Consider the following 18242-nt stretch of genomic DNA (forward strand, 5'->3'; position numbering starts at 1 on the left):
GAATGCTTTCTTCCCAACATCAGAAACAAAGCAAGGATGTCCACGCTCACCACTCTTATTCAACATAATACTACAGGGTCTAGCCACTGCAATAATGCAATAAAAAGGAACAAGAAGCATACACATTGGGCAGGAAGAAATGTAATGGTCCCCACTTGCAGCTGGCATAATGCAAGAAGGATGGCTATGCAGAAAATCCCAAGGAATTGCTCAAAAAAGACTCTTAAAACTAATAAGTGAGTTCATCCAGGTCACAGAATACAAGATCAACATTCTAAACTTAAGCTTAACTCTATATAGAGCTGACCCTTGAACAACGTGAGCTTTAGGGGCACCGACTCTCCACGCAGTCAAAATCCACATGTAACTTTATAAATGATGGTCGTATCTGCAGTTACGCATCTGTGGATTCAACCAACCTCGGACTCTATAGTACTATAGTATTTACTGAAAAAAACCCACATGTAAGTGGACCCACACAGTTCAAAGCCATGTTGTTCAAGGGTCAACTGTACTAACAATGACCACGTGTGACCCAAATTAAAAACATAATACCATTTACATCTCCAAAAAAATAGAATACTTCAGCAAAAACTGATTTAATTTTTATTTTGCTTTATATTATTTTACTCCTTATTTAGTTATTTTTCGTTGCGTTGGGTCTTCGCTGCTACGCACGGGCTTTCTCTATTTGCGTCACGTGGACGCTACTCTTCGTTGCGGTGCACGGGCTTCTCATTGCTGTGGCTTCTCTTGTTGCAGAGCACGGGCCCTAGGTGCACGGGCTAAGTAGTTGAGGCACACGGGCTTCGTTGCTCCACGGCATGTGGGATCTTCCCGAACCAGGGATCAAACCCACATCCCCTCCATTGCCAGGTGGTTTCTTAACCACCGCGCCTCCAGGGAAGTACCAACCACAAACTTACTTTTAAAAGATGTATAGGATCTATATCCTGAAAATAACAAAATGATGATTTAAAAAATCAAAGAAGACCTCAATACATACATACAGACATACAATGCTCATGGAGGAGAAGATTCAATATACCCAAGACGTCAGTTCTTCTCAAGTTGACCTGTGGTTTTAACACAATTCCCATCAAAATCCCAGCAATTCTGGGGGGAAACATAAACAAGCTTATTCTAAAATTAGGATGGGGAACACTTCCCAGGTGGCGCAGTGGTTCAGGCTCCGCGCTCTCAATGCAAGGGGCCCGGGTTCAATCCCTGGTCAGGGAACTAAATCCCACATACGTGCCGCAACTAAGCGATTGAGTTCGCATGCCACAACTAAGGAGCCTGCGTGCCGCAACTACGGAGCACAGCTGCCGCAACTCAGACCCAGTACAACCAATACATATTTTAAAAATAAGTAAATAAAAATAAAAAATACAATTAGGATGGAAAGGCACAGGACCTACCATATTTAAACTGATTTTGAAAAAGCAGAAAAGTATAAGGACTCATTCTACCTGCATAACAACAATAATCACAAGGTTGTGGTTTGGCAGGGGGTAGAAACATAGATCCGCAGAACAAAATAGAGATCCCAGAAATAGATCTACACAAATAAGCCTAATTGGGCTTTGATTAAGGTACAAAAGCAATTCAATGGAGCAAAGATGGTATTGCGGCAACTGGATAGCCATAGGAAAAACAAAAAAAGAACCTCAACCTACATCTCACACCTTTTACAAAATTAACGCAAATGTAAACTGTAAGACCTTTAGAAAAAAACAAAGGAGAAAAAATTTGGGATCAAGAACTAAACAGAGTTCATAGACGCGATAGCTGAAGTTAAATCCATAAAAGGAAAATACAGCGGGAACCTCACAAAAACTAAAAACTTTCTCTCTGCGAAACAAAACAAAACAAAACAAAAAAACCAGTAGACAGGATGAAAAGGAAACCTGCAGAAAGGAAGAACATATTTGCAAACCACACATCCAACAAAAGACCAGTATCCACAAATATCTAAACAACTCCCAAAACTCAGCATTTAAAAAAAAGAAAACAAATTATAAGACAGAAGACATACTTCAGAAAAAGAACATAGATGGAAAAATTATCACATGTAAAGATGTTGTATATCACTATCCAAAGGCAAATACATATTAAACCCACAATGAAATATTATTAAACTATACACCTACCAGAAGGGATAAAATTTTAAAAATAGTGAAAACACCAAATGCTGGTGAGGATGCAGAGAAAATGAATCACTTATACATTGCAGGTGGGAATCTAAAACCACTCATTCTGAAAACAGCTTGCCCGTTTCTTATAAAACTAAACAGGCAATAATCATCCTACCCAGCAACTGTGCTCTTGGGCCTTTATCACAGGGCAATGAAAACTGCGTTCAGACGAAAACCTGCACGTGAATGTTCACAGCAACTTTATTCCTAATAGCTAAAGGCTGGAAACAACCCACATGTCCTTCACGAGGTGAACAGATACACAAATCATGGTTGCGCTCAGCATAAAAAAGGAAGGAACTACTGATACATGCAGCAACTTGGATGAATCTCCAGGGAATTATGCTGAGTGAGAAAAAGGCAATCCTTAAATATTAACGACTGTATGACTCCATTCATAGAACACTGTCCTGCAATGACAAAATTCTAACGAGGGAGAACACATTCGTATTTGGATGGCTTAAAGATGAAGGCAGAGAAGGAATGACAAGAAGGAAATGGGTGTGGTTATAAAAAGCCAAAGGAGGGATCCTGGAAGTGATAGAACAGTTCTGTATCATGACTGTAGTGGTGAATACCTGAACCTAAACACGTCATAAAAGTGGGGAGAACTACATGCACACACACAGACACACACACAAATGAATACAAGTAAAGCTGGGGTCATCTGAATAGATCTGTGGATCACATCAATGTCAAAATCCTAGTTGTGATATTTTACTATCTTTGCAGACTACTACTATTGGGAGGTATTGGGTAAAGGGTACACAGGATCTGCCTATTTTTTCTTGCAACTACATGCGATTCTGAAATATCTCAAAATGAAAAGTTTAATGTTGAAAACGCAGTCACTAAGAATTAATATTAAGAATGCTGATGGATCTAGGTCAGAGTGTATCTTAATAGGGAGCATTTCAAACTCACCAAAAGAAGCAGTGAGGAAGGAATTTTCGGAATCAGTATCTTCGTCACTGTCACTTTCCTGTACCATTGGATAATTCATTGTCTCACAACGTATTTCTGGGCCGGATTCTGTTTGAACAACATTCTGGTAAGTAAAACATTTTCAAGTGCTGAAAGACAAGAAATCTCAACAGTAATTTTATTTCAGGCAAAACTATCCTTCAGGAATGAAGGAAAAATAAAGACATCCGCAGACAAAGGAAAACTAAAAACAAACTGTTACTGACTGACTTACCCTTAAAAACTGGCTAAAGGAAACTCATCTGACCAAAAGGATATAAAGAAGGAAGGAAGCTTGGAGCATGAGGAAGGAAGAAAGAACAAAATCCACAGGGACTTCCCTGGCGGTCCAATGGTTAACACTCAGCGCTGCCACTGCAGGGAGCACGGATTTCATCCCCGGTCAGGGAACTAACATCCTACATGCTGCGTGGTGCAGCCAAAAGAACTTTTTTAATCATAAGAATAATGAAAAGAAAGATCAGAAATACACACGCAAAGAAACTAGATCATTCATACATTGCTGGTGGGAATGTAAAATGGTACAGCTACACTGGAAAACAGTTTTCCAGGATTTTACAAAACTCAACTTACTATTACCATAGGACCCAGCTACTGTGCTCTTGGGTGTTAGCCCAGAGGAATGAAAACAGACGTTCATACAGAAACCTATCCATGGGCATGCATAGTATAGTAACTTTACTCCAAATAGGCAAAAACGGGAAACAACCCAGACATCCTTCAACTGGTGAACAGACAGAGAAGCCATGGCACATACACCCTTATCGTGCAATAGTACTCAAAAATATAGAAGGACTGATATACACAGCAACCTAGATGAGTCTCCAGGGAATTCCGGTGAGTGAAAAAAGGCAATCCCCAAAGGTTACATACTATGTGAGTCTATGTAAAACTCTTGAAATGACAAAATTATAAAGAAGGAAAACAGATTACTAGTTGCTGAGGGCAGGGACAGGCATGGTAGCGGTAGGAGCATGAGAGGACAAAGGTGGGTGTGGGTTTAAAGGGCAAAAGGGAGAATCCTTGTGGTGATGGTAATATTCTGAATCTTCACTGTGATGGAAGATGTCATGAAATTATATAAAACTGAATAAACATAAACACACACACAACCATAAACACACACGTATATACAAATAAAACTGAAGACATTTCAATAAAAATCTACGGATTTTATCGGTGTCTATATCCTGGTTGCGATACTGTACTATAGTTTTGCAAGGTGTTATCTTTGGGGGAAACTGGGTAAAGTATACACACGATCTCTCTGCAGTATTTTTTACAACTGCATGCCCCGCTAAAATCTTCTTAAAGTAAACCTTTTCATTTTTAATCAGGAAAAGCTACCACTAGCTCATATTAAGGGTGTTCGTAAACCTAGATTAAATCGTGCTACTTGTAATATGTATCATTACAGACTCACCAAAATTGGGAGGGATGAAGAAATATGAAGTATCTTACCACTCTCATCTTCCAAGAAAGCTGGATTCTTCATCTGAGGTTTATCTTCCAGGCTGCTTTCTGGTGTCACAGAGTTTTCTGTAAGGAAAACTTTTTTCAAATGCTGTGAGAAATGACTCCCACCCTCATACCTTTAGCTGATGAAACTATCCTCCCGTAATGAAGCAAAAATAGATATTGACAGACAAAGGAAAACCAAAAGTATTTCTCACTAACTGACTTATACTTAGAAAAGAGTTACAAGAAGGCCTTCTAGCAGAAAATCTATAATAGAATTCTGGAACATTAAGAAGGAGAAAGAACAATGGAAAGAACAGAAATATGGATGCGGAGAAACTAGATCACTCATACATTGCTGGCAGGAAGGGAAAATGGTACGGCTGCACTGGAAAGCAGTTTGACAATTTCTTATAAAACTAAGGGTGCAGTTACCATAGGACCCAGAAATTGCAGTCTTGGGCATTCATCCAGAGAAATGAAAACTTGTGTGAAAGAGTGAACTGAAACAAAATTTGAAACTATGAATGAATATTCATATCACCTTTACCACTAACTGTCGAAAATAGGAAACACAGAGGTTTTCAACAGATGAACAGAAAAATAAGCCCTGGTACATCCACACCACGAAATACTACTCAGCAATAAAAAAGAAGGAACCACTGATACAACAGTGTGAATGAATCTCCAGGGAATTACACTGAGGGAAGAAGCCAGTCTCAAACACCACCTGATTCCATGTCTATAACAACGCTGAAGGGACGAATAATAGATCTGGAGAAGAGATTCATAGGTATCATGCAACAGGGCAGAGGGTAGGAGTAGGGGGCAAATGTCAATAGGAAGGGGACGGGTGTGGTTATAAAAGAGCAATATGAGAAATCGTGCTGCTGATGGGACTGTTTCAGGGCTTGCCTGTGGTAGGCGGTACGTGAACCTGCACATATGATAAAACTGTAGAGAACTCAATACACACACATATTAATGCAAGTGAAACTGGGGACAGCTGAAAAATATCTGTGGAAGGTATCATGTCACTATCTTGGTTGTGATAATTTTCTACCATTCTGCAAGTTGATACCATTTAACAGTTGTAAATACCATTGGGGAAAAGTGGGTAAAGAGAACACAGGATCCTTCTGTACTATATATTATAACTGCTATCTTACACTAAACCACTAAACCACTATACCACTATCTTACACTAAACAGACTGATGACTCTAGATTCAATATGCTATATGTCAAAGTATCATTTCAAACTCACCGAAACTGGGAGGAATGCAGCCACATAATGAGGAAATATCTTGGCTACTGTTGTTTTCCAATAAAAGTGGATAATTTGTTGTCTCAGGGCTCTTTGCTAGGTAGTTTGAAGCTTTTAACAACATTTTTTTAAAAAAAACACTTTTCAACTACTAAAAGATAAGAATTCTCAACCACGAATTCTATTTTGCCTTATTTATTTTGGCCGCACCTCGTGGCATGCAGGATCTTAGTACCCAGAGCAGGGAACGGACCCGTGCTCCCTGCAGCGTTAGCACGGACTCTTAACCACAGGACCGCCAGAGAAGTCGCTGAAACATGTATTCTGTATCGGGCAAAACAATCGTTCAAGAATGAAGCAGATTTGGGACTTCTCTGGTGGCGCACTGATTAGGAATCCGCCTGCCGATGCAGGGGACACGGGTATGAACCCTGCACTGGGAAGATGCCACATAGCGAGAAGCAACTAAGCCCGTGCGCCAGAAATACTGACCCTGCACTCTAGCGCCCGCTATACACAACTACTAAGTCCTCGGGCAACAACTACTGAAGCCCGGGCACCTAGAGCCCATGCTCCCCAACAAGAAAAGCCACGGCAAGGAGAAGCCCACACACCGCAACAGAGAGTAACCCCCGCTCGCCCCAACTAGACAAAGCCAGCACCCAGTAACAAGGACCGAACGCAGCCAAAAATAAATTAATCAATTAATTTTAGAAAAAGGAAAAAAAGGATAATAGGGAATACTACAACCCACTTTGCCTTCATAAGTTTGATAACTTCGAAGAAATGGAAAATACTTCCAACATTACAAATACTAAAACTCAACGAAGATGGCATAGATAATCTAAATAGTCCGATAACCATCAAAGATATTAAATTTGCAATTAAAAAGCTCCCAAAAAGATATCTACAAACTCACATGATTTCACTGGAGATTTTTACCAAACATTTAAAGAATTAACACTAATTTATCATTTACTCCTCCATAAAATACAAGAGGAGGAAATCCTTACTCATTTTATGAGGCTAGTATGCTCCGATACCAAAACCACACGGAGATAACACACAAAAAAGAAAACTACACACCAATATCTTCCATGAACTTGGACACATAAATTCTTAATCAAATATTTGCCAACCAAATCAATTATATATTCAAAGGATTATACACCATGACCAAGTAGGATTTAACCCAGGTATGCAAGGCTGGTCCAACAATGGAAAACCTATCAATAGAATCCATCATATCAGCAGGCTAAAGAACAAAAACCATGTGATCATGGACATAGAAAAAACATTTGCAAAACACTCTCAGCAAGTTAGGAAGAGAGGGAAACCGCCCCAACTTAATAATGATCATCCATCAAAACCAAGAGTTCACATCATATTAAGTGGTGAAAGACTGAATGCTTTCTTCCCAACATCAGAAACAAAGCAAGGATGTCCACGCTCACCACTCTTATTCAACATAATACTACAGGGTCTAGCCACTGCAATAATGCAATAAAAAGGAACAAGAAGCATACACATTGGGCAGGAAGAAATGTAATGGTCCCCACTTGAAGCTGGCATAATGCAAGAAAGATGGCTATGTAGAAAATCCCAAGGAATTGCTCAAAAAAGACTCTTAAAACTAATAAGTGAGTTCATCCAGGTCACAGAATACAAGATCAACATTCTAAACTTAAGCTTAACTCTATATACAGCTGACCCTTGAACAATGTGAGCTTTAGGGGCACCGACGCTCCACGCAGTCAAAATCCACATGTAACTTTATAAATGGTACTAGTATCTGCAGTTACCCATCTGTGGATTCAACCAACCTCGGACTCTATAGTACTATGGTATTTACTGAAACAAATCCACATGTAAGTGGACCCACACAGTTCAAAGCTATGCTGATCAAGGGTCAACTGTACTAACAATGACCACGTGTGACCCAAATTAAAAACATAATACCATTTACAACTCCAAAAAAATAGAATACTTCAGCAAAAACTGATTTTCTTTTAATTTTTATTTTACTTTATATTATTTTACTCCTTATTTAGTTATTTTTCGTTGCGTTGGGTCCTTCCTTCTTTCTTTCCTCATACTTCTACTAATTCTCTCTACATTTTCTCCTTCTGTCCCTCCTTCCTTCCTTCCTCCCTCCCTCCCTCCCTCCTTTCTTTCCTTCTTTGCTTCTTTCTTCCTTCCGTCCTTTCCTCCTTTCCCTCTTTCTTTCCTATTACTTCTACTAATTCTCTCTACATTTTCTCCTTCTTTCCCTCCTTCCTTCCTTCCTTCCTCCCTCCCTCCCTCCCTCCTTTCTTTCCTTCTTTGCTTCTTTCTTCCTTCCTTCCTTTCCTCCTTTCCTTCTTTCTTTCCTCATACTTCTACTAATTCTCTCTACTTTATCTCCCTTTTATTCTGAGCCGTGTGGATGAAAGGCTCTTGGTGCTCCAGCCCAGGAGGCAGGGCTCTGCCTCTGAGGTAGGAGAGCCAACTTCAGGACACTGGTCAACAAGAGACCTCCCAGCTCCACATAATATTAAACGGTGGAAATCTCCCAGAGACCTCCATCTTAACACCAGCACCCAGCTTCACTCAACGACCAGCAAGCCACAGTGCTGGACAACCTATGCCAAACAACTAGCAAAACAGGAACACAACCCCACCCATTAGCAGAGAGGCTGCCTAAAATCATAACAAGGCCACAGACACCCCAAAACACACCACCAGACGTGAACCTGCCCACTAGAGAGACAAGATCCAGCCTCATCCAGCACAACACAGGCACTAGTCCCCTCCACCAGGAAGCCTACACAACCCACTGAAACAACCTTAGCCACTGGAGACAGACATCAAAAACAACGGGAACTACGAACGTGCAGCCTGCAAAAAGGAGACCCCAAACACAGTAAGATAAGCAAAATGAGAAGACAGAAAAACACACAGCAGATGAAGGAGCAAGATAAAAACCCACCAGACCTAACAAATGAAGAGGAAATAGGCAATCTACCTGAAAAAGAATTCAGAATAATGATAGTAAGGATGATCCGAAATCTTGGAAGTAGAATGGACAAAATGCAAGAAACAGTTAACAAGGACCTACAAGAACTAAAGATGAAACAAGCAACGATGAACAACGCAATAAATGAAATTAAAAGTACTCTAGATAGGATCAATAGCAGAATAACTGAGGCAGAAGAACGGATAAGTGACCTGGAAGATAAAGTAGTGGAAATAACTACTGCAGAGCAGAATAAAGAAAAAAGAATGAAAAGAACTGAGGACAGTCTCAGAGACCTCTGGGACAACATTAAATGCACCAACATTCGAATTATAGGGGTTCCAGAAGAAGAAGAAAAAAAGAAAGGGACTGAGAAAATATTTGAAGAGATTATAGTTGAAAACTTCCCTAATATGGGAAAGGAAATAGTTAATCAAGTCCAGGAAGCACAGAGAGTCCCATACAGGATAAATACAAGGAGAAATACGCCAAGACACATATTAATCAAACTATCAAAAATTAAATACAAAGAAAGCATATTAAAAGCAGCAAGGGAAAAACAACAAATAACACACAAGGGAATCCCCATAAGGTTAACAGCTGATCTCTCAGCAGAAACCCTACAAGCCAGAAGGGAGTGGCAGGATATACTGAAAGTGATGAAGGAGAAAAACCTGCAACCAAGACTACTCTACCCAGCAAGGATCTCATTCAGATTTGATGGAGAAATTAAAACCTTTACACACAAGCAAAAGCTGAGAGAGTTCAGCACCACCAAACCAGCTTTACAACAAATGCTAAAGGAACTTCTCTAGATAAGAAATGCAAGAGAAGGAAACGACCTACAATAACGAACCCAAAACAATATAGAAAATGGGAATAGGAACATACATATCGATAATTACCTTAAATGTAAATGGACTAAATGCTCCCACCAAAAGACACAGATTGGCTGAATGGATACAAAAACAAGACCCTTATATATGCTGTCTACAAGAGACCCACCTCAGACCTAGAGACACATACAGACTGAAAGTAAGGGGATGGAAAAAGATATTCCATGCAAATGGAAACCAAAAGAAAGCTGGAGTAGCAATTCTCATATCAGACAAAATAGACTTTAAAATAAGGACTATTAAAAGGGATAAAGAAGGACACTACATAATGATCAAGGGATCGATCCAAGAAGAAGATATAACAATTGTAAATATTTATGCACCCAACATAGGAGCACCGCAATACATAAGGCAAATACTAACAGCCATAAAAGGGGAAATTGACAGTAACACATTCATAGTAGGGGACTTTAACACCCCACTTTCACCCATGGACAGATCATCCAAAATGAAAATAAATAAGGAAACACAAGCTTTAAATGATACATTAAACAAGATGGACTTAATTGATATTTATAGGACACTCCATCCAAAAACAACAGAATACACATTTTTCTCAAGTGCTCATGGAACATTCTCCAGGATAGATCATATCTTGGGTCACAAATCAAGCCTTGGTAAATTTAAGAAAACTGAAATTGTATCAAGTATCTTTTCTGACCACAACGCCATGAGACTAGATATCAATTACAGGAAAAGATCTGTAAAAAATACAAACACATGGAGGCTAAACAATACACTACTTAATAATGAAGTGATCACTGAAGAAATCAAAGAGGAAATAAAAAAATACCTAGAAACAAATGACAATGGAGACACAACGACCCAAAACCTATGGGATGCAGCAAAAGCAGTTCTAAGGGGGAAGTTTATAGCAATACAAGCCCACCTTAAGAAGCAGGAAACATCTCGAATAAACAACCTAACCTTGCACCTCAAGCAATTAGAGAAAGAAGAACAAAAAAGCCCCAAAGCTAGCAGAAGGAAAGAAATCATAAAAATCAGATCAGAAATAAATGAAAAAGAAATGAAGGAAACGATAGCAAAGATCAATAAAACTAAAAGCTGGTTCTTTGAGAAGATAAACAAAATAGATAAACCACTAGCCAGACTCATCAAGAAAACAAGGGAGAAGACTCAAATCAATAGAATTAGAAATGAAAAAGGAGAAGTAACAACTGACACTGCAGAAATAAAAAAAATCATGAGAGATTACTACAAGCAACTCTATGCCAATAAAATGGACAATCTGGAAGAAATGGACAAATTCTTAGAAATGCACAACCTGCCAAGACTGAATCAGGAAGAAATAGAAAATATGAACAGACCAATCACAAGCACTGAAATTGAAACTGTGATTAAAAATCTTCCAACAAACAAAAGCCCAGGACCAGATGGCTTCACAGGTGAATTCTATCAAACGTTTAGAGAAGAGCTAACACCTATCCTTCTCGAACTCTTCCAAAATATAGCAGAGGGAGGAACACTCCCAAATTCCTTCTACGAGGCCACCATCACCTTGATACCAAAACCAGACAAGGATGTCACAAAGAAAGAAAACTACAGGCCAATATCACTGATGAACATAGATGCAAAAATCCTCAACAAAATACTAGCAAACAGAATCCAACAGCACATTAAAAGGATCATACACCATGATCAAGTGGGGTTTATTCCAGGAATGCAAGGATTCTTCAATATACGCAAATCTACCAATGTGATAAACCATATTAACAAATTGAAGGAGAAAAACCATATGATCATCTCAATAGATGCAGAGAAAGCTTTCGACAAAATTCAACACCCATTTATGATAAAAACCCTCCAGAAAGTAGGCATAGAGGGAACTTTCCTCAACATAATAAAGGCCATATATGACAAGCCCACAGCAAACATCATCCTCAATGGTGAAAAACTGAAAGCATTTCCACTAAGATCAGGAACAAGACAAGGTTGCCCACTCTCACCACTCTTATTCAACATAGTTTTGGAAGTTTTAGCCACAGCAATCAGAGAAGAAAAGGAAATAAAAGGAATCCAAATCGGAAAAGAAGAAGTAAAGCTGTCACTGTTTGCAGATGACATGATACTATACATAGAGAATCCTAAAGATGCTACCAGAAAACTACTAGCGCTAATCAATGAATTTCGTAAAGTAGCAGGATACAAAATTAATGCACAGAAATCTCTGGCATTCCTATATACTAATGATGAAAAATCTGAAAGTGAAATCAAGGAAACACTCCCATTTACCATTGCAACAAAAAGAATAAAATATCTAGGAATAAACCTACCTAAGGATACGAAAGACCTGTATGCAGAAAATTATAAGACACTGATGAAAGAAATTAAAGATGATACAAATAGATGGAGAGATATACCATGTTCTTGGATGGGAAGAATCAACATTGTGAAAATGACTCTACTACCCAAAGCAATCTACAGATTCAATGCAATCCCTATCAAACTACCACTGGCATTTTTCACAGAACTAGAACAAAAAATTTCACAATTTGTATGGAAACACAAAAGACCCCGAATAGCCAAAGCAATCTTGAGAACGAAAAAAGGAGCTGGAGGAATCAGGCTCCCTGACTTCAGACTATACTACAAAGCAACAGTAATCAAGACAGTATGGTACTGGCACAAAAACAGAAAGATAGATCAGTGGAACAGGATAGAAAGCCCAGAGATAAACCCACGCACATATGGACACCTTATCTTTGATAAAGGAGGCAGGAATGTACAGTGGAGAAAGGACAGCCTCTTCAATAAATGGTGCTGGGAAAACTGGACAGGTCCATGTAAAAGTATGAGATTAGATCACTCCCTAACACCATACACAAAAATAAGCTCAAAATGGATTAAAGACCTAAATGTAAGGCCAGAAACTATCAAACTCTTAGAGGAAAACATAGGAAGAACACTCTATGACATAAATCACAGCAAGATCCTTTCTGACCCACCTCCTAGAGTAATGGAAATAAAAACAAAAATAAACAAATGGGACCTAATGAAAATTCAAAGCTTTTGCACAGCAAAGGAAACCATAATCAAGACCAAAAGACAACCCTCAGAATGGGAGAAAACATTTGCAAATGAAGCAACTGACAAAGGATTAATCTCCAAAATTTACAAGCAGCTCATGCAGCTCAATAACAAAAAAACAAACAACCCCATCCAAAAATGGGCAGAAGACCTAAACAGACATTTCTCCAAAGAAGTATAAAGAATGCCAACAAACACATGAAAGAATGCTCAACATCATTAATCATTAGAGAAATGCAGATCAAAACTACAATGAGATATCATTTCACACCAGTCAGAATTGCTATCATCAAAAAATCTAGAAAAAATAAATGCTGGAGAGGGTGTGGAGAAAAGGGGACACTCTTGCACTGCTGGTGGGAATGTGAATTGGTTCAGCCACTATGGAGAACAGTATGGAGGTTCCTTAAAAAACTACAAATAGAATTACCATATAACCCAGCAATCCCACTACTGGGCATATACCCTGAGAAAACCAAAATTCAAAGAGAGTCATGTACCAAAATGTTCATTGCACCTCTATTTACAATAGCCCGGAGATGGAAAGAACCTAAGCTCCCATCATCGGACGAATGGATAAAGAAGATGTGGCACATATACACAATGGAATATTACTCAGCCTTAAAAAGAAATGAAATTGAGTTATTTGTAATGAGATGGATAGACCTAGAGTCTGTCATACAGAGTGAAGTAAGTCAGAAAGAAAAAGACAAATACCGTATGCTAACACATATATATGGAATTTAAGGGGAAAAAATGTCATGAAGAACCTAGGGATATGACAGGAATAGAGGCGCAGACCTACTGGAGAACGGACTTGAGGATATGGGGAGGGGGAAGGGTGAGTTTTGACAGGGCGAGAGAGAGTCATGGACATATACACACTAACAAACGTAGTAAGGTAGATAGCTAGGGGGAAGCAGCCGCAAGGCACAGGGATATTAGCTCGGGGCTTTGGGACAGCCTGGAGGGGTGGGATGGGGAGAGTGGGAGGGAGGGAGACGCAAGAGGGAAGACACATGGGAGCATATGTATATGTATAGCTGATTCACTTTGTTATAAAGCAGAAACTAACACACCATTGTAAAGCAATTATACCCCAATAAAGATGTTAAAAAAAATAATAATAAAATAAAATAAAATTAGGATGGGGAACACTTCCCAGGTGGCGCAGTGGTTCAGGCTCCGCACTCTCAATGCAAGGGGCCCGGGTTCAATCCCTGGTCAGGGAACTAAATCCCACATACGTGCCGCAACTAAGCGACTGAGTTCGCATGCCACAACTAAGGAGCCCGCGTGCCGCAACTACGGAGCACAGCTGCCGCAACTCAGACCCAGTACAACCAATACATATTTTAAAAATAAGTAAATAAAAATAAAAAATACAATTAGGATGGAAAGGCACAGGACCTACCATATTTAAACTGATTTTGAAAAAGCAGAAAAGTATGAGGACTCATTCTACCTGATGGCAAGGCTTACTGCATAACAACAATAATCACAAGGTTGTGGTTTGGCAGGGGGTAGAAACATAGATCCGCAGAACAAAATAGAGATCCCAGAAATAGATCTACACAAATATGCCTAATTGGGCTTTGATTAAGGTACAAAAGCAATTCAATGGAGCAAAGATGGTACTGCGGCAACTGGATAGCCATAGGAAAAACAACAAAAGAACCTCAACCTACATCTCACACCTTTTACAAAATTAACGCAAATATGAAATGTAAACTGTAAAACCTTTAGAAAAAAACAAAGGAGAAAAAACTTGGGATCAAGAACTAAACAAAGAGTTCATAGACGCGATAGCTAAAGTTGAATCCATAAAAGGAAAATACAGCGGGAACCTCACAAAAACTAAAAACTTTCTCTCTGCGAAACAAAACAAAAAAACCAGTAGACAGGATGAAAAGGAAACCTGCAGAAAGGAAGAACATATTTGCAAACCACATATCCAACAAAAGACCAGTATCCACAAATATCTAAACAACTCCCAAAACTCAGCATTAAAAAAAAAGAAAACAAATTATAAGACAGAAGACATACTTCAGAGAAAGAACATATAGATGGAAAAATTATCACATGTAAAGATGTTGTATATCACTATCCAAAGGCAAATACATATTAAACCCACAATGAAATATTATTACACTATACACCTACCAGAAGGGATAAAATTTTAAAAATAGTGAAAACACCAAATGCTGGTGAGGATGCAGAGAAAATGAATCACTTATACATTGCAGGTGGGAATCTAAAACCACTCATTCTGAAAACAGCTTGCCCGTTTCTTATAAAACTAAACAGGCAATAATCATCCTACCCAGCAACTGTGCTCTTGGGCCTTTATCACAGGGCAATGAAAACTGCGTTCAGACGAAAACCTGCACGTGAATGTTCACAGCAACTTTATTCCTAATAGCTAAAGGCTGGAAACAACCCACATGTCCTTCACGAGGTGAACAGATACACAAATCATGGTTGCGCTCAGCATAAAAAAGGAAGGAACTACTGATACATGCAGCAACTTGGATGAATCTCCAGGGAATTATGCTGAGTGAGAAAAAGGCAATCCTTAAATATTAACGACTGTATGACTCCATTCATAGAACACTGTCCTGCAATGACAAAATTCTAACGAGGGAGAACACATTCGTATTTGGATGGCTTAAAGATGAAGGCAGAGAAGGAATGACAAGAAGGAAATGGGTGTGGTTATAAAAAGCCAAAGGAGGGATCCTGGAAGTGATAGAACAGTTCTGTATCATGACTGTAGTGGTGAATACCTGAACCTAAACACGTCATAAAAGTGTGGAGAACTACATGCACACACACAGACACACACACAAATGAATACAAGTAAAGCTGGGGTCATCTGAATAGATCTGTGGATCACATCAATGTCAAAATCCTAGTTGTGATATTTTACTATCTTTGCAGACTACTACTATTGGGAGGTATTGGGTAAAGGGTACACAGGATCTATTTTTTCTTGCAACTACATGCGATTCTGAAATATCTCAAAATGAAAAGTTTAATGTTGAAAACGCAGTCACTAAGAATTAATATTAAGAATGCTGATGGATCTAGGTCAGAGTGTATCTTAATAGGGAGCATTTCAAACTCACCAAAAGAAGCAGTGAGGAAGGAATTTTCGGAATCAGTATCTTCGTCACTGTCACTTTCCTGTACCATTGGATAATTCATTGTCTCACAACGTATTTCTGGGCCGGATTCTGTTTGAACAACATTCTGGTAAGTAAAACATTTTCAAGTGCTGAAAGACAAGAAATCTCAACAGTAATTTTATTTCAGGCAAAACTATCCTTCAGGAATGAAGGAAAAATAAAGACATCCGCAGACAAAGGAAAACTAAAAACAAACTGTTACTGACTGACTTACCCTTAAAAACTGGCTAAAGGAAACTCATCTGACCAAAAGGATATAAAGAAGGAAGGAAGCTTGGAGCATGAGGAAGGAAGAAAGAACAAAATCCACAGGGACTTCCCTGGCGGTCCAATGGTTAACACTCAGCGCTGCCACTGCAGGGAGCACGGATTTCATCCCCGGTCAGGGAACTAACATCCTACATGCTGCGTGGTGCAGCCAAAAGAACTTTTTTAATCATAAGAATAATAAAAAGAAAGCGCAGAAATACACATGCAAAGAAACTAGATCATTCATACATTGCTGGTGGGAATGTAAAATGGTACAGCTACACTGGAAAACAGTTTTCCAGGATTTTACAAAACTCAACTTACTATTACCATAGGACCCAGCTACTGTGCTCTTGGGTGTTAGCCCAGAGGAATGAAAACAGACGTTCATACAGAAACCTATCCATGGGCATGCATAGTATAGTAACTTTACTCCAAATAGGCAAAAACGGGAAACAACCCAGACATCCTTCAACTGGTGAACAGACAGAGAAGCCATGGCACATACACCCTTATCGTGCAGTAGTACTCAAAAATATAGAAGGACTGATATACACAGCAACCTAGATGAGTCTCCAGGGAATTCCGGTGAGTGAAAAAAGGCAATCCCCAAAGGTTACATACTATGTGAGTCTATGTAAAACTCTTGAAATGACAAAATTATAAAGAAGGAAAACAGATTACTAGTTGCTGAGGGCAGGGACAGGCATGGTAGCGGTAGGAGCATGAGAGGACAAAGGTGGGTGTGGGTTTAAAGGGCAAAAGGGAGAATCCTTGTGATGATGGTAATATTCTGAATCTTCACTGTGATGGAAGATGTCATGAAATTATATAAAACTGAATAAACATAAACACACACACAACCATAAACACACACGTATATACAAATAAAACTGAAGACATTTCAATAAAAATCTACGGATTTTATCGGTGTCTATATCCTGGTTGCGATACTGTACTATAGTTTTGCAAGGTGTTATCTTTGGGGGAAACCGGGTAAAGTATACACACGATCTCTCTGCAGTATTTTTTACAACTGCATGCCCCGCTAAAATCTTCTTAAAGTAAACCTTTTCATTTTTAATCAGGAAAAGCTACCACTAGCTCATATTAAGGGTGTTCGTAAACCTAGATTAAATCGTGCTACTTGTAATATGTATCATTACAGACTCACCAAAATTGGGAGGGATGAAGAAATATGAAGTATCTTACCACTCTCATCTTCCAAGAAAGCTGGATTCTTCATCTGAGGTTTATCTTCCAGGCTGCTTTCTGGTGTCACAGAGTTTTCTGTAAGGAAAACTTTTTTCAAATGCTGTGAGAAATGACTCCCACCCTCATACCTTTAGCTGATGAAACTATCCTCCCGTAATGAAGCAAAAATAGATATTGACAGACAAAGGAAAACCAAAAGTATTTCTCACTAACTGACTTATACTTAGAAAAGAGTTACAAGAAGGCCTTCTAGCAGAAAATCTATAATAGAATTCTGGAACATTAAGAAGGAGAAAGAACAATGGAAAGAACAGAAATATGGATGCGGAGAAACTAGATCACTCATACATTGCTGGCAGGAAGGGAAAATGGTACGGCTGCACTGGAAAGCAGTTTGACAATTTCTTATAAAACTAAGGGTGCAGTTACCATAGGACCCAGAAATTGCAGTCTTGGGCATTCATCCAGAGAAATGAAAACTTGTGTGAAAGAGTGAACTGAAACAAAATTTGAAACTATGAATGAATATTCATATCACCTTTACCACTAACTGTCGAAAATAGGAAACACAGAGGTTTTCAACAGATGAACAGAAAAATAAGCCCTGGTACATCCACACCACGAAATACTACTCAGCAATAAAAAAGAAGGAACCACTGATACAACAGTGTGAATGAATCTCCAGGGAATTACACTGAGGGAAGAAGCCAGTCTCAAACACCACCTGATTCCATGTGTATAACAA

At 39.0% G+C, this 18242-nt stretch overlaps 1 protein-coding gene across 1 annotated transcript in view; it reads right to left on the reverse strand.

The window, feature by feature from the left end:
• Positions 1 to 18242, reverse strand: part of BEND2 (BEN domain containing 2) — a 105365-nt gene that overhangs the window by 35073 nt on the left and 52050 nt on the right. Inside the window, exons 10-12 of the mRNA XM_065901064.1 lie at positions 17457 to 17572; positions 15974 to 16097; positions 5907 to 6017 (exon numbers count right to left, since the gene is read on the reverse strand). Of these exons, the coding sequence (XP_065757136.1) occupies positions 5907 to 6017; positions 15974 to 16097; positions 17457 to 17572 (351 nt within the window). The remainder of the gene's footprint in view (positions 1 to 5906; positions 6018 to 15973; positions 16098 to 17456; positions 17573 to 18242) is intronic.

The sequence above is a fragment of the Phocoena phocoena genome, chromosome X, assembly GCF_963924675.1.
Source record: "Phocoena phocoena chromosome X, mPhoPho1.1, whole genome shotgun sequence".
Classification (NCBI taxonomy): domain Eukaryota; kingdom Metazoa; phylum Chordata; class Mammalia; order Artiodactyla; family Phocoenidae; genus Phocoena; species Phocoena phocoena.